The sequence below is a fragment of the Peromyscus californicus genome, unplaced genomic scaffold, assembly GCF_007827085.1.
Source record: "Peromyscus californicus insignis strain IS unplaced genomic scaffold, ASM782708v3 Scaffold_13__1_contigs__length_99412109, whole genome shotgun sequence".
Taxonomy (NCBI): domain Eukaryota; kingdom Metazoa; phylum Chordata; class Mammalia; order Rodentia; family Cricetidae; genus Peromyscus; species Peromyscus californicus.
In genome coordinates, this window is record NW_026294424.1 from 22989516 (window position 1) to 23006783 (window position 17268).

At 38.3% G+C, this 17268-nt stretch overlaps 1 protein-coding gene across 1 annotated transcript in view; it reads left to right on the top strand.

Annotated features, from left to right (window-relative positions):
- Positions 1 to 17268, top strand: part of Papolg (poly(A) polymerase gamma) — a 32693-nt gene that overhangs the window by 5932 nt on the left and 9493 nt on the right. The window contains exons 4-13 of the mRNA XM_052734650.1: positions 2811 to 2892; positions 3117 to 3226; positions 4590 to 4643; positions 6481 to 6592; positions 8265 to 8354; positions 12109 to 12247; positions 13913 to 13985; positions 14666 to 14786; positions 15136 to 15220; positions 16597 to 16650. Of these exons, the coding sequence (XP_052590610.1) occupies positions 2811 to 2892; positions 3117 to 3226; positions 4590 to 4643; positions 6481 to 6592; positions 8265 to 8354; positions 12109 to 12247; positions 13913 to 13985; positions 14666 to 14786; positions 15136 to 15220; positions 16597 to 16650 (920 nt within the window). The remainder of the gene's footprint in view (positions 1 to 2810; positions 2893 to 3116; positions 3227 to 4589; positions 4644 to 6480; positions 6593 to 8264; positions 8355 to 12108; positions 12248 to 13912; positions 13986 to 14665; positions 14787 to 15135; positions 15221 to 16596; positions 16651 to 17268) is intronic.

The following is a 17268-nucleotide window of genomic DNA, read 5'->3' on the forward strand; positions in this document are numbered from 1 at the left end:
TCTCTCTCTTTCTGACTTGGTGACTGCCATTTATTAGTTTCTGTGTTTCTCATGTGGAATTCTCTTACTGCACTTGCTTGGCCCATCAGACATCAAAGTTTGCAATCTTTCTGCCTCTTTAGAGGGTTTTGGATTCTGAATCATCCCCCACCCCCACCCCCACACCTGACAAGGTTTCTTGGTGTAGCCTTGGCTGTTCTGGAACTCCCTCTGTAGACCAGGCTGGCCTCAAACTCACAGAGATCTACCTGCCTCTGTCTCTTGCGTGCTGAAGTCAAAGGTGTGCACCACTGCTGCCTGGCTATGAATTTCTTTTATATTATGAATATTTTACTGGCTGTACTAAGATGAGATAGGGCATGTTCAACTAGGTGGTAAAAGTTTTTATTAGCTGGCTTCTTGTCACTATACCTAATTAATGAGATAGACTATTTAGGAAGAAAAGATTAAGTTAGCATACAGTTTTGGAGGTTCAGATCCAAGTTCAGACAACCCTAGAATTTTGAGCTAGTGGTGGTGGTGGGAGGCAGGGGGCAGCAGATGGCAGTCACAGAAGCGGAATGAATGTCAGAACAAGTGTTTCACTCCGACTAGCAAGCAGTCAGTGGCATCCTACGTAATCTCTTTTGAGGGCACACTCCGTGACCTAAGAACCTCTACGGCCCAGTCAGCCCAGCCTCCTTAAGGGCCTTCCTGCCTGCCAATACTGCCAGGAACACCACTCAGAGTAAACCATTAGTCCAGTCACCAAATGACCCTGTCTCTTGACATTTAAGTGTTTTTGTTTGTTCGTATAGTATTCTCATCTCTTCCCTTAACGGTACTCAGTTTAATGTGAATATTTCAGTGTATTTACTTATCAAGTCCTTTCTGCCCTGTAATCTACATGGATTTAGAAATTTTCTGTTAGTATTCTCATTTATTTTATACTTCGGATAAATTTGTAGGGTTGGTTCTTTTAGAATAAGGTAATGAGCTTCTAAAGACTTAAGACTTTAGTCATTAAATTTAATCTAATCTTTGTTATTTACTTTTGTGGCCAAAAGGGTATCGGGCTCATTTCTGATGTCTCAAGGAGGGTTATATCAGTAGCTAAAGTTGTTAGATAAGGTGATATTCTGGTCATGAATAATCAAAAAGTCAATTTTAACATCTATTCAGTAGATAAAGTAACTAGTCATTATATCAGTATTATACTTTCATTTATGTATATTTTTATTTGGGAAATAAATAACTGAAGGATTTGAACTAAGTCAAAGATGATTTGAATGTTGTTGCCATACTCTAGTCTAAACCACAGATAAAATAATGTTAGTTAAGGTCTGTGGCTGTATAAAAATACTTTATCCTGTAATTCAGCGTGTCACTTTCTCATAGAAATGCAGAGATCGACCTTTCCCTTTTTTTTGGGGCGCTGTCTCACTATGTCACCCCGACTGTTACAGAACTCTCTACTGCAGACAAGGCGGGCCATAAACTCAGAGATGCCTTCCTGCCGCCTTCCAGTGCTGGGTATTCACCACCATACCCAGCAAGGATTATCTTTTTTTTTTTTTTTTTTTTTAACATAGAAAAGTAAAACGAAAATTTTTTAAATGTCCTGGTTTACTTAGCCTTTGTATTTACTGTAAGTCATTAATAAATTTATTGACTCCTTTCTAGCTAGTTGTGAGATTCTTGAAACATTAATATGCACTAAACAGAAAATAGCTGTGTCGTCTTGTACAGATAATTTTATTCGGGTTAGTCACTTGTATTCTGGAACTATGGATGACGAACAGTAGCGGACCCAATTCTCACCTCTGACAAATTTAATTAGAGTTGAAGAGCTGGAAGTTACTTATTAAAAATATGTCTCTGGAAAGAGAACTCAGTTGATAGAGTACTTGCCACACTAGCATGAGAACCTGAGTTCAGATCCCCAGAACCTGACTTAACAAAGGAGTGTGTCTCTGGAAAGAGAACTCAGTTGATAGAGTACTTGCCACACTAGCATGAGAACCTGAGTTCAGATCCCCAGAACCTGACTTAACAAAGGAGTGTGCACCATACTCCTGTAACCTCAGTGCTTACGAAAAATGAGCAAGGCAAGCTGGATGTGGTGGTGCAGGCCTGTAATCCCAGCACTTGGGAGGTGAGACTGCAAGACTAGCAGCTCATTGGAGCCAGTTGGGCTACGAGGAACCCTGTCTCAAACAAACACGAAAAACTCGCCCATAAATAATGAAACAGAAGACTATCTGGTTTTTAGCATTGGAAGAACATTTAAGACAGATACTAAGTAGATCAGAGTACAAGTGAAAATACCTGAGAAGAAGCAGTTGGAGTTAGCTCTGAGAGAAGTTAAAAAGTAGCAGTTTTGTTTGTTTTTTTCGAGACAGGGTCTCTCTGTGTAGCCCTGGCTGTCCTGGAACTCGCTCTGTAGACCAGGCTGGTCTCGAACTCACAGATCTGCCTGCCTCTGCCTCCTGAGTGCTGGGATTAAAGGCGTGAGCCACCACCAGGCTGAGAAAAAGTAGCTTTTTATGATACAATTAAAGAAATTAAATTGAAGTCTTTCCATTATCTCTTGTAAGATGCTCCCATCAAGAATGACCTCATTCTTGAAGAAAGCTGAAAAGCTAATACCAAACAATTAAACATACTTGAATAAAAACTAAAGGGAAGATGAGTTTGACTTAGATTTTGATAGTTGAGTTAGTTCCTTAAAGGAGTGTAGTACATCAATTGTTCAGTAAAAGATTATAAACATTTAGGTGCTCTTTATGCAGAATAACTTAAATGATTGAATGCCTTTTGCTTTATTTTAGAATCTCCCACCTTCTGTTGTGGCTACTGTTGGCGGTAAAATTTTCACATTTGGATCTTACAGGCTTGGAGTACACACCAAAGGTAACTGCTGTTTAGTTACGTTCTAGTGATAAGAATTTTTAGTAAACTGTTTTAGTTGTTCACAGTTAGTGAGTACAGAACATAGTTCCCATTATCTTACTACTAAGTGTTCATAAACATTGTTAACATTATCTTATGCTCATTTTCCATACTTAGTTCTGTATTTATGTGACTTTAATGAAAATATAAGATATCCTTCTTAAGAAATCACTTTATTTCTGTAGGAGCTGATATTGATGCACTTTGTGTAGCCCCAAGACACGTGGAGAGATCAGATTTTTTTCAGTCCTTTTTTGAAAAATTGAAACATCAAGATGGCATTAGAAACTTAAGAGTAAGTATCCTTTGGCATCTAATATTTGGAGGTTAGAAACAGCTGTAAAAGCATGGACTTAGGATTGTTGACAGACCTAAGTTGCTGTATCTTGTTACCATCACATACAGAAATTAGGAATATGAGTTCATAGCTCTGTAGACTACTTTTATATCTAGACTACACCTGTAGTTCTTTGATCTGAGTCAAGTAGCTATCTGCCTGAGCATCAGTTTTCTCAGCTGGGGAGGGGTGGTGGGGTTGAGACAGGGCTTCTCTTTGTAGCTTTGGAGTTTATCCTGGAACTCACTCTGTAGACCAGGCTGGCCTCGAACTCACAGAGATCAGCCTGCCTCTGCCTTCCAAGTGCTGGGATTAAAGACGTGGCCCACCACCACCCAGCTGGTGATAACTTTTATGAGATATTTTTGAGGATTAATGTGATAGTAGACTCAAACCACTTGTTATAATATCTGATAAATGATTGATGTCTATCAAACTGTGGGTGATATTATGTGTAAGAATTTAGTTAATGACACCGTGTATATCTAGCCCTTCATTTAGCAACTAACATTTCCATACTGGCAATCTATATATATAAACACTGGCCTCAGTTCTACCAGTATAATATTGTATGTATGTATTTGCAAGTGTGTGGGGGTGATACACTTGTGTATTGCTTATGGAGGCCACAGGACAACTTTGAGTGTCCTTCTCAAGAACATTGTCTACTTCCTGACAGAGTCTTCATTGGCCTAGAATCCCCAGTTAGGGTAAACTTACTGGTCAGTGAGCCCCAAGGATCCTCCTGGTACCTCCCTACTGCACTGTTGTGCTCCGTATTGGGTTCTGTGGATTGAACTCAGTCCTGTGTTTGCAGGTCAGGTCCTGGACTGAGCCAGCCCCTAGCGTTCTTTTGTGATAGATTATATAATTTTAACACTAATGCTTTTTGTAGTTTTTTTAGGCATTTTGTGCACCCCATGCCCAAACTCGTTGTGTAGCCAGCAGTGACCTTGAACTTTTGAGACCCTGCTTCTCCTGAGTACCAGGGTAACAGGAGAGGGTAACCATACAGTTTACACTTAGTGCTTTCTGTAATAAATAATTTTCAATTTGGACCCCATAAATGGTACCCAGATAACAACAGTTCTGCTTTCCAGTTTCTGACAGCAGGATAAACTACATAATAGGTGCAGAGACATTTTGTGTGATCTCGTAACATAAACTATAAAAAAGAAGACCTTAACCTGCATAGTAGACCAAAAACTTTTTTTACTTTTTTTTACTGAATAAAATACAAATTAGAAGAAAAGATAAGGTATTGGCAGTTAGGAAGGCTAAAGGGCTAACCCATATGTTATTTTTGTCTTCCTTTTTATAGGCTGTAGAAGATGCCTTTGTGCCTGTTATAAAGTTTGAATTTGATGGTATTGAAGTAAGTATTTAATATGCTTTATATTTGACAATTGAAATATTTAACCTGTAAATTTTGTTTCAAAATCAAACTTGGCATTGGCATGTTTTTGTTTTGGACTTGGTTTTTGAAATAATCTATGTAACTCTAGCTGTCTTCCTGGGAGTTAAGCTTACAGGTGTGTCCCAGCTTGCCTGGCACTAACCACATAGTTTAAAGAATTAAATAGTAGTCTTTTTACCTTCTTTCCCGTTTCTCTTGACCACTCACCATGGACAGTGAACCAACCTCCATCCTCCCCTCGTGCTTTTTGTACACAACCTTCCTCATCCCGTAATCATCTAAAATAATCGCTGTGTTATAACTGTCGTTTTGAGCTGTGTTCTGTTTACATTATTCTCTTAAAAACAATTTTCAAAGCTCAGTACTGAGTACTGAATTACCGTTCCTTTGCCCTATAACATTTTTCCCCCGGGTGTTAGTGATTATGAGTTCTGTTAGTTTAGTTGTACTTTTGTCTAATTTAAACCCAGTCTCTTCTGGTTGTCAGAATCTCCGTTAAGCTAAGAGTCGTCAGCATCTTGAGAAAATGTCCCCTGAATCTTCTCATCTCTTCTCATCTCAGCCCACCGGTGCCCATCTTGGGGCACAGCTGGCATCTTGGTGTTCTCTCTAGCATCTTCCTGGAAGTTTCTATTCCTATTCTAGAATTTTCTTCTTTGTAGATGTGGTACCATTTTACTGGAGCTCATCCATTGGATTCCTGAAAAAGAATTTGTTTTCTTTTTATCTTGCATGCTTAAAAATCACTGAATTCATAATTTTGCTGAGTACGTCATACTAGGTAGGAAATGATTTTTTACATACTTTAAGACCTTCATTGCTTTATAGCTTCTGTGATGTTGAAAAATATACCATTTTTAGTCTTTCTTCTTTTTAGGTGTAACCAATTTTGTCTCATTTAGTTGTTTTGTTTTTATTTTGTCTTCACACTTGTAGAATTTATGATGATGATATGCTTTGGTGTGTGTTTTTAACTGATGTGCTTGGCATGCAATAGTCCTCTTTTAGTATGGAAACTCCTTCAGTTCTTGGAACTTTCATTGAGTTCTTTTGGATTTCCTGCCTTTGTTTACACACACGTGTCTTTTTTCATGGAATTTTAACATTTGTTTGTTGAGTCTCCAGAACAGCTTTCTATAAATATAAATAAACACACACACACACACACACACACACACACACACACACACACACAAATTCTTCTTTCTCACGTATTAACCACATCTTCATATTTTTATTCCACCTTTTTGATGTTTTCTTGTCTTTGAAGCTTTGTAATGATTTCCACTGCCCTATTTTTAATTTCTGAAAGTACTTTTTATATTTTCTAAATGTTCTTTTAAATTTGTTTGTGTATTTATTTGTAGCTACCTGTCCTGTTTCCTGACTAAAATGTTTCAGTCTGTTTTCCTAGATCTACTGGGTCTGTTGTCTTCTGTCCATCTGTTTTCTAGCTTCCATGCCTTTTGCTGCTGTTTGTTTTGTCTCATTTTCCTAGTAGGTTATGCCATAAAATCAAAACAAACTAAACCAAACATAAAGCATGTTTTTCCTAATACTTTAGTTGACTTTCAAGAGGGAGTGAATGTAAATGTGTGTTGGATCTTCCATCTTTATTTCAAGACTTAGAGTAATTGTCCCGCATTAGATCACCTTCATAGACCTTTTGATGTTTCGTTAGAATGTCTCAAACTAGTAATTGGAACTTTCTATGTTTGGAGTTGGGGCTGAGGAAAATAGAAAGTAATATTTGTCTCCTTTTTTCTTTTTCTTTCTTTTTCACCTCTTTCCAAAGATTGATCTAGTCTTTGCAAGACTGGCAATACAAACCATATCAGATAATTTAGATCTAAGAGACGACTCTCGCCTAAGAAGCCTTGATATACGGTGTATTCGCAGCTTAAATGGTAAGTTTCTAAAGAAATCTTAGATGTCTACTTGAAAACAAGTAAATAGAGCCTTTTTGCAGAATTATTAATGGACTGTTTTAAGGCTTGAACAAATTAAGAATAGTTGGAATACAGCTCAGTTTTAGAGCACAAGCTTAGTGTGTGAGAGGCCTTGGATACCATCTCAAATCCAGAAGATTTAAAGTCATAGTTTTCTTTATAAAAATAGTATGATCCTATTTAAACATCCTAAAAAGTATCATTTATTTGAAAGATTAAGTTTAGAATTGAGGTTCATAAACTTATTAGTCTCAGGAGCCCTGTAAACCTTTAACATTTATTGAGAACCCCAAAATACATTTGTTCATCTGTATTATATGTCAATATTTACCATATCATAAATAAAAATAAATGTTTCGAATATTTATAATTCACTAGAAATAAAAAACCTTTATAAATTAATAATATATTTTTTATGTCTAAAATAAATTTTGTTTTCAGATTGCTAACTGCTTCTGTAGTCAGCCTGTTATCTAATATCTTATTTTTGTTAAAATATGAAAAGAAATGGAATTACCTTGTCACATTAATGTCCAGTGATCTGACTGTTTGGAAAATGTTAGTTCACAAAGTTATTTTTATCTTCCAAATGTTTTCACAGACTTTGTTATAAAGTGGTTTTTAAATTTATTGATTAATTAATATTAGCACCAATTCTGTCATGAGAGTCTTTAAAGTATTAGAAGCTGTGAGGTTCACAATAGCAGATACAATGATTTATAACTAATATAACTTGAAAGCTTACATTTTCTTATCCACAGTAAATAGTATCATTGTTTTCCTTGAGGCAAGAAACTTACTTAGTTTATTATTCAGAGATTATCTACTGAATACCCACTATGTAATCTTGTTTATCTGCTGTTTTAATTTCAAGTAACCACTGAAATGATGACACACTTCTTTCCTTTTGTTGGTTTTTTTCTTAACTAGGATAGTAGTAAAGATACATTGTATACTTCTACACTTTGTTGCCACTGCCCTGATTGACCTCTAAGGTGACAGTACTTTTAGCCATCATTGCCATTACCCCATCAATGCAAAGTTAACAGACTGTGAAAATGACAAAGAAAGATTAGTATTCTTACAAAAATAGATTTGACTTCACAGATTATTCAGGTTTGAGAGCCACTGATTTATTATAGTCTCTTGTTTTACATCTTTGTTTTTTGTTCATTTGTTTATTTTTGATTTTTGAGACAGGGTTCTCTGGGTCTCCCTGGCTGTCCTGGAAATCACTCTGTAGACCAGACTGGCCTCCAGAGGAACTCAGATCTGCCTGCCTCTGCCTTCTGAGTGCTCACTGTAGTTTATCTAGTAAATTACACTTCTCTATGGAAAGGTTTGTATTGAAACAATAGCAGTTTAATAACTTGGAGGCATTGTGATTAAGTCAGATGTAGAAGAAACTAAAAAGGAACTCATACTCATCTCTATTTCAACACTGAATTTCATTACCCATGTACTTTCAATTCCTCAAAAGTAAAGACCTATTCACATGTGTTTCAAAATTTTAAATGCATCCTGATTTATTGTTCATACCTTTATCATTTGTTAGTTTGAAGGTTAGGAGACCACTCGAATTAACTGAGTTTTGTTCCTTAGTGAAAAATCAATGTTTTGTCTTTTTCAGGGTGTAGAGTTACGGATGAAATTTTGCATTTAGTGCCAAATAAAGAAACTTTTAGACTCACTCTAAGAGCAGTCAAATTATGGGCAAAACGTAAGTATCCCAAGTCTTTGATGGGTCTGTTCTGAAATTCTAATTTTCTGTCACCAGCAATTGAAGTACATATGAAGACTCTGGCCTTACTGATGCTGTTGAGGGTTGATGGCCAATAAACTTGTAAAAGCTGTTTCTCAGGTGTAATGGTCTATAGGTGACTTTCTGTCCTCCATGTGGAGATGGGTGTGTGTGTGTGCGTGTGTGTGTGTGTAAAGGTCCTATGTCTAGTTCTGATAGGTCATTCTGTATTATTTGTAACTGTATTGAGACACTGCTTAAGAATGGTGATATATGGTGGCAGAGGAAATGGCTCAGTAGATAGGAGCACTTGCTTCATGGGCTGAATCTGAATCTCCCACACGCATGCAAAAGGCAAGGCGTGGCTGTGTGTGCCCGTAACCACAGCCTCAGCATCATAGGGCTGGAAACAGGAAGATTCAGGCTTGCTGGCTGTTACCCTAGCTTCAGGTTCACTGAGATAAAGTTCAAAGGAATCAGGCAGGGAGAGAGGACAGCAGGACACCAGAGGCCTCCTCTGGCCTACATGTGCATGTACCTGTACACATGTGTTCATGTATACTACATACACACACACACATGATTTTTAAAAGAAAAATAATGTGATAATGGTCTGAAAAGTGAATTGTTAGGCAGTTTGTGGCCATGCAACCAAAATAGAATGTGCTCACATAAACCTGCTTGTAAACTTGAGCTCTAGAAAGCCATTGCTCCTAAAACTATATAGCCTTTTAACTGTATGAATAATGTAGGCCTTTTAAATGCAGTGCTAAGTACCTTCATGTAGAAGATACCTAAACACAGTAAGGTACAACAAAGACACACAAAAAAAGATCTGTGTGAAACAGATATGATAAATGGAATTTGCTGAACCCAAAGTTGGTTTGAGTGAGTCTGAGTGAGTAGTGAGTGACCGTAAATGTCCAGGATGTTAATGTCCACTATTGTAGACTTTATGAACACTGTATACTTTAGTCTCATTGATTTATAAAAGTCTTTTTCTTCAATAATAAATTAACCTTAGCTTACTGTAATTTTTCTTTGTAAATTTAATTTTTTAAAGCTTTTTAATTCATTTGTAATAACACAAATACAAATTGGACATGGTGGCACATGCCAATAATTTCAGGGTTCAGATGACTGAGGTTGGAGGGTCACATATTCAGGACTAGCAAAACTTTGTCTTAAAAAACAAAACTCATGTTGAGCAATAGTGGCACACTCCTTTAATCCCAGCACTCGGGAGGCAGAGGCAGGTGGATCTCTGTGAGTTTGAGGCCAGCCTGGTCTACAGAGCGAGTTCCAGGACAGGCTCCAAAGCTACACAGAGAAGCCCTGTTGGGGAAAAAAAAAACAAAACCCAGCAACAACAACAAACAAAACCCTGACAAATGCAAGCAGGAATGGTGGCTCCTGCCAATGCCCCGCTGGAACACTGAGGATGCTCCCTGGAGCACAGGAGTTAGAACCAGCCTGATTTCCAGCCCGACGTCACTATCAATTTTCTTAATGGTGTCCCCCCCCCCCCCCCCCCCCCCCCCCGTGTTTGCTCTTCTCTTACCTCTCCTTCGGCTATGCATTTTTTCATCCCCATTATAATCTGCATCATGTATGTGGTTCATTCTTGACCAACATTGGTCCGTGACCACACTGAAGCAGCGCTGGACTTGAGGCACGAGGTTTCACAGCTACAGATCTCTCCATGAAACTTTGACTGTGGAGATGTTTTATATGTCATTGTCAGAGCCAGCTAACTCTGTGCCCGATAAACACTTGAAATGTCCAACTAAAGAACTGAATCTTTCAATTTGTTTTATCTCATTGACTGTAACATTACATAATTCCCAATGGAAGGTAAAATCATGTTCATATAAACATCTTGTACATATATAGTATTAACATTCCTAATAGCCAGAGTGAACACAGTCACGTATTCATACACTGATAATGAATAAACCAACATGGTATAGCCACATTGTCAAATACTGTTTTGCAATAAAAAGGAATGCAGTAATGACAAAGGGTACAGCATATGATTGTTGACACCACTTTGTTGAGTGTGACAGAAGTTACTCAAAAGACAACATATGTATGCTTTGATTTATATGAAAATGTCCATAATAGGACAGATCTATAAAACACAGAAGGTAGATGAGTGGTCGCATAGGTCTTCAGATTCAGAGAAAGGGGTGGTATGGCTGTTAAAGGTTTCCTTTGGAGAGGAACATGTTCTAGACAGGATTATGATAGTTGTACAGCTGTGAATACACCAAAAAGCATTGAATTGTATAGTTTAAATGAATCCATCTATAGTATGTGAATTGAGGAGGCCTCAAGCAAGTGATGTTTGCCTGTGGCCTGGAATTGTCAGGATAATGTAATTTGTATTAAAAGCACAACATGAACATTTTATCTCTCCTTATAAACTAAACACTGTATTTTGTCAATTTTACGTAGTTTTTATATTTAACATGTCTAAACTGGTATTTCATAGGATTTTTTACCTCTCTATATGGGACATAAAATAATGTCATAATGTGTAATAAGGGCATGTGAAGTTTAATGAGTCTAATGTCATTGGTATATTGTTCATGTTCACAATGGAGAGGTATCCAACTTCTGTGAAATACTGAAGTTTGTTGCCAATTTTATACTACCCATGTATGTCATTTCTACTAGTGAAATGTCCTTTCTTACCGCCAGGTGTCTTTCCTTCTGTTTGTTTCTCTCTTTAACTCCAGATATTTCAAAATGGGGGAGGGGAGTTAGTAATAATTTCAGTAGCATTATCAATTGATGCACAGTCCTAATTAGTCTTAACAATAAAAAATCTGGAGACAGATATTAGGGTGAAAGCTGAAAAATCAGAGAAGCAGAGCAACCAGCCACTAGAGACTTCTTACCTCTACAAAATCTCAGACTGAATGGGTGGGTCTTCTGTCTCTACAAACCCTCAGACTGAATAGGTGGCTGAGAGTCTGTCTCCACCTGTTTTATATTCCTCTCTCCACCTCTCTAGTGCTGGAATTAAAGGCTTGAGCCTCCCAAGTGCTGGGATCAAAGGCATGAGTCTCCCAAGTGCTGGGATTAAGGGCATGAGCCTCCCAAGTGCTGGAATTAAAGGCTTGATTGAGCCTTCCAAGTGCTGGAATTAAGGGCATGAGCTTCCCAAGTGCTGGGATTAAAGGCTTGAGCCTCCCAAGTGTTGGAATTAAGGGCATGAGTCTCCCAAGTGCTGGGATTAAAGGCATGAGCCTCCCAAGTGCTAGGACTAAAGGCATGTACCACCACCTCCTGGCTCTGTTTCTCTTTTAGACTTTTTCAATCTCATGTAGCCCAGGGTGGCCTTAAACTCCTGATCTTCCTGCTTCCTCCTCCCAGGTCCTGGGATTAAAGGTGTGAGCCACTACTGTCTGGCTCCTATGGATAACTAGTGGCCAGCTCCACCTTCTGATCTCCAGGCAAGCTTTATTTGTCAGAACACAAACAAAATATCACACAGCGATCAATCAGGACAAATGACAGTGAAACAGAGAATTGAACCATTGTGCATTAGAGGATAAAGCAGAAGAGCTAGAAGGAGAAACTAGCAGTTAACTGACTGACTCAGCCTAGCGTGGCGTTCTGCTTATCATCTCTATTTTGTGTTCAGTCTTGGGGATGAATGAAGTTATCCTGTTGGACTTCAAGCATAATACATCTGAATAATAATTAACAGATTTTGTTTTCATAGGTCGTGGTATTTATTCCAATATGCTGGGATTTCTTGGTGGAGTCTCCTGGGCAATGCTGGTTGCCAGAACTTGCCAACTGTATCCAAATGCAGCAGCTTCAACTTTAGTTCACAAGTTTTTTTTAGTTTTTTCCAAATGGTAAGTATATACTTTAACTAATTGTTAACTTCTATGAATATGTTAAAAAAAAAAAAAAAGGTTGGGGATTTAGCTCAGTGGTAGAGTGCTTGCCTAGCAAGCACAAAGCCCTGGGTTCGGTCCTCAGCTCCAGAAAAAAAAAAAAAAAATTTAAGAACTATGGCCAGGCCTAGTGCCTCATACCTGTAATCCTAGCACTTGAGAGCTTTAGGCAGAATTAGTGCCGTAAATTTGAGGACAGTGGGCTCCATAATCCGTTCTAGTCAAGAGAGACCCTGTTTCAAGAAAAATAAACCTATACATATATATTGTGTTTTGCATTCATTAAAAGCTTTAAAAATATATTTAATCTGAGACAATGAAACACCCAGATGACACTCTTTCTTCTCTTTTTCTGATTTAAATATAAAAGTTGTATATATTTATGAGGTGCCCATGATATTTTGTGGGGTGTTTGTTTGATTCGGTTTTTTGAGACAGGGTTTCTCTGTAGCTTTGGAGCCTTTCCTAGAACTTGCTGTGTAGACCAGGCTGGCCTTGAACTCACAGAGATCCCCCTGCCTCTTGCACCCACCGCCCCCAGCTCTTTTGATAGGTAATCAGATCAAGGTTAGCATGTGTACTCCTGAAACCTTTATCATTTCTCTATGGTAAACACAGTCTCTTAGCTCGTTGAAGTTCAAAGTACAACTAACATTATTTGTAATCACCCTGCGGTACAACAGAACACCAAAACTTCTCTTCTCTGATTTAATATCCACTGACTGACATTCTACTATCCACTTCTCTACCCTGCTCTCCTAGTCTCTGCTAATTACTATTCTACTTTCCCCTTCTATGAGATCAACATTTTTAGATTCCTCAGATGAGTGAGATCCTGAAGGATTTTCTGTGCCTTGTCTATTTCAGTTAATGTAATGACCTCCGGTACCATCCATGTTATCACAAGTGACATAATTTTGTCTCCCCACCTCTACCAGTGTTTTGGGAAAAGGGTTTCACTTTGTAGCCCAGGCTTGTATACGATTTGCATTCCTTTTTTTATTGTATTTTATGTATATGGATGGGTGTATGTTTTACCTGCATGTGTCTGTTTACCACTTGTGTACCTGTTGCCTGTAGAGGTCAGAAGAGGGCATCAGATCCCCTGGAACAGGAGTTACAGATAATTGTGAGCCTTCCATGTGGATCCTGGGAATTGAGCCTGGGTCCTCTGGATGAGCAGTCAGTACTTGTAACCCCATTCCCCTTTTAAATAACTCAGTAAGACGGCACTTGAGGAGTTTGTGAATGTGAGCCTTAAGACTGTAATGGCCCCACAGATTTTTTGGCCTTGTACATTAAGCTGGTCTGGTAAAATGGAGATGATAATGGTAACTGCTTCATTCATGTACTAGTATTTTCAGCAAATGTTACTTATTGCTGTTATTATACTATCAGAATCAAATCTGTGAAAACGGATAAGAAGGAAGGGGCAAACTCAGGTACAGATTGCTTCCAACTAACAGAACTGTTGCCATTTCTGAGAAAGGGCAAATAAACAGATTCTTCCTCTTGTATTTTGTACTTTGCCATGTGAAGATTGGGACAGCTTGATACTTTTAATATTTCATATAGCATTGGAAGTGAGAGTCTATGTGAGTTAATGTACTTTATTCATGCTAGGGAATGGCCAAATCCTGTGCTGTTGAAGCAACCAGAAGAAAGCAACTTGAATTTGCCTGTCTGGGATCCTCGGGTATGAGAATTTACTGTAGAGAAGGGCCTTTTTCTAATCATAGTCTCACTAAGGATTATTCCTCTGCTTCCTGCATACCTTTCTAATGCAGAAATAGCTCTTTTCTTCCCTTTGCTGTGTATTTTGATGCAGGTGGTTTGAATTTCTAATATTCATCCAAATGTTATATCATTAAAAATTGCCCATATATGACCAGTAAGTGGGTATATCAAAAACAGTATCATAACCCATCGTAAAAAAAACTGTGTCACAGTAGCTACTTATAGTGAAGTACTGAAATATATAAAAATAATATTTTGCAGTACAGTTTAAAGCAGATTCATAATTCTCACATAGTTTCCATTTTAATTTTTAAATTCCAATTTAATAAGAGTAAGCACTCATTTCTCTATATAATTGAAGATAATGTCTCTGTAGTTATGATATTGTATTTCCATAATTCTGAAAGACTTGCTTATAAGATACATTATTTGATAGCTTCACTGAGGAAAAATTAATTTCTGCAGAGTTTTGACAAATATATCTGTCTTCAGAAAGAAGTGCAGTTCAGTAGAGAAATACACTCCTAGAATTGAAGGAATTTAGTATTAAATTTGTATTTCATATTCTTCAGACTTTGGGGGAAATGAAGTGAGGACTACTCAGAGGAGTAGATAATTATTCTACTTCTGATTTCACAGGTAAATCCATCAGATAGATATCATCTTATGCCCATAATTACCCCTGCCTACCCACAACAGAATTCTACGTATAATGTGTCTACATCTACTCGAACAGTAATGGTAGAAGAATTTAAACAAGGTAAACATGTTTGGCCCTATTTTTTCTTATATATTCTATTCCCAAGTTTTTGGTTAACAGTTTTATTCTACATGAGCTATGATTGGCAGTTAGAATTCTGTAACCCTTAATTCTTTGTAAAACTTCAAATGCTTTCGAAAATATATATTAAGGCCACAATTTGAGCCAGTCCAGTATAGTGAAATTTTACTTTTGTGTTCTAAGAGACAACATAATGTGTTTACATTTGTAAGTCAAGCATTTGTTTACATTTCTAAGTCAAGCATTTGTTGGGCTAGATAGTTTGGGTAGAGCTGGTCATTTTTCAAAAATTAGACTTAGTTTCTAAAAACCCTTTGTTTTTGCTTAGGTCTTGCAGTTACAGATGAAATTCTTCAAGGGAAATCAGATTGGTCCAAACTATTAGAGCCACCAAATTTCTTTCAAAAATATAGGTATTTAAACTTTGCAATTTTTGTGTATGTGTATCTAGGGAAAATGTCACCTTTTTGTCTTGTTTTTGTGGGTTTTTTTGTTTTACATGTTTATTTTGAAGGGAGATAGGTTGTATATGGCTGGGTGTGCCTGCTGTAGTGCTCACGTGAAGGACAGAGGACACCTTACAGGAGGTAGAGCTGCATGCTCTTAGGGATCAGACATAAGGCATCAGGCCTGCTGACAAGCACCTTTACCTGATAAACCATTGTGCTGGACCCGCGTTTGTTTTTTGAGACAGAGCCTCACTTTGTATTCCAAGCTGGCCTGGAACTCACTCTCTGTGTAACCCAGGCCAGCCTGGAACTCACTCTCTGTGTAACCCAACCCGGCCTGGAACTCACTCTCTGTGTAACCCAGACCGGCCTGGAACTCACTCTCTGTGTAACCCAGATCGGCCTGGAACTCACTCTGTGTAACCCAGACCGGCCTGGAACTCACTCTCTGGGTAACCCAGGCCAGCCTGGAACTCACTCTCTGTGTAACCCAGGCTGGCCTGGAACTCACTCTGTAACCCAGGCTGGCCTGGAACTCACTCTGTAACCCAGACCGGCCTGGAACTCACTCTGTGTAACCCAGACCGGCCTGGAACCTAGGGTGATTCTCCTCCCTCATTCTCACAAGTGGTAAAATTCTGTGTGTGAACCAGCACAGTCCAGTAAATGTAGAAAGCTAATTATGACAGATGACAGGTGTTACTCAGATTGCAAAGCAAGGTAGAAAATAGACTAATAGAGCTGGGCGGTGGTGGCGCACACCTTTCATCCCAGCACTCGGGAGGCAGAGCCAGGCGGATCTCTGTGAGTTCGAGGCCAACCTGGACTACCAAGTGAGTTCCAGGAAAGACGCAAAGCTACACAGAGAAACCCTGTCTCGAAAAACCCAAAAAAAAAAAAAAAAAAGAAAGAAAATAAACTAATAGAAATCCTGGCCGGGCAGTGGTGGCGCATGCCTTTAATCCCAGCACTTGGGAGGCAGAGGCAGGCGGATCTTTGTGAGTTCGAGGCCAGCCTGGTCTAGAGAGCGAGATCCAGGAAAGGCACAAAGCTGCACAGAGAAACCCTGTCTCGAAAAACCTAAAAAAAAAAAAAAAAAGAAAAAAAAAAAGAAATCCTGGTAGTAGCCAGTCCAGCATCAGTGATATTTTTTAAAGTGAGTTAATTTTTAATTGTGGGGCCTATAGTTTTGTGAAAATAAAGTATATTTTAACTTTCAGAAACTCTGTACATGTATTGTTTTGTTCATTGGGAAGAAGAAAGAAAAATGATGAAAAATCAGATTAACAATGTTTCTGGCTTTTTTTTTCTTCCTGATTATTGCTGCAAATCCTTTATAGACATTATATAGTATTGACTGCCAGTGCATCAACAGAAGAAAATCATCTAGAGTGGTAAGACTTATGTTTCAAGTTCCTTTACCCACTGTCTGATGATAACAATAGTCACATGACTTTTGGCTTTCATAATTGGTATGTTGTATTGGTGACTGTTGTCCATGAGTGCCAGGGGTTAAGAAGTCAAGTGCAGCATCGGCAGTGACAGAAGGCTTTGATGCAGATTGTACTTACTATCTTTAGAATCAGAGTGCTGTGAAATTTTGAAGAACTCTGGTGTCCCTGACGCCCAGCTTCAGCTGACTATTACTGTTCCCTCCAGAACTCAAGGGAAGACCCTTTATGCATGGTTTTAACTTCGGAGGAGGAGGCACACGTGTCAGAAGTTAAGCTTCTGTCAATAGATAGACAATAGTTTTGGTCAAGCTACTACGGTCTATCTTTGTAGTGCATCTAAATCCATCCCCTCTGCCCTCAGATACTCATTTTCATGGGTCCCCTGGGCAGAAGCTGTGCTCCCAGCTCTTCCTGCAGTCCGACTTGCTGCTTTAGGGGTTTGATTTCTGTGGTAATTTAACTTTTTATTGATGCAGAATTTAATTTGTCTAGATAAGGAATCAGTCTGCCACTTGTTAGGAGATCTTTTGGGTACACATCCTTCATTAATATGTTGTT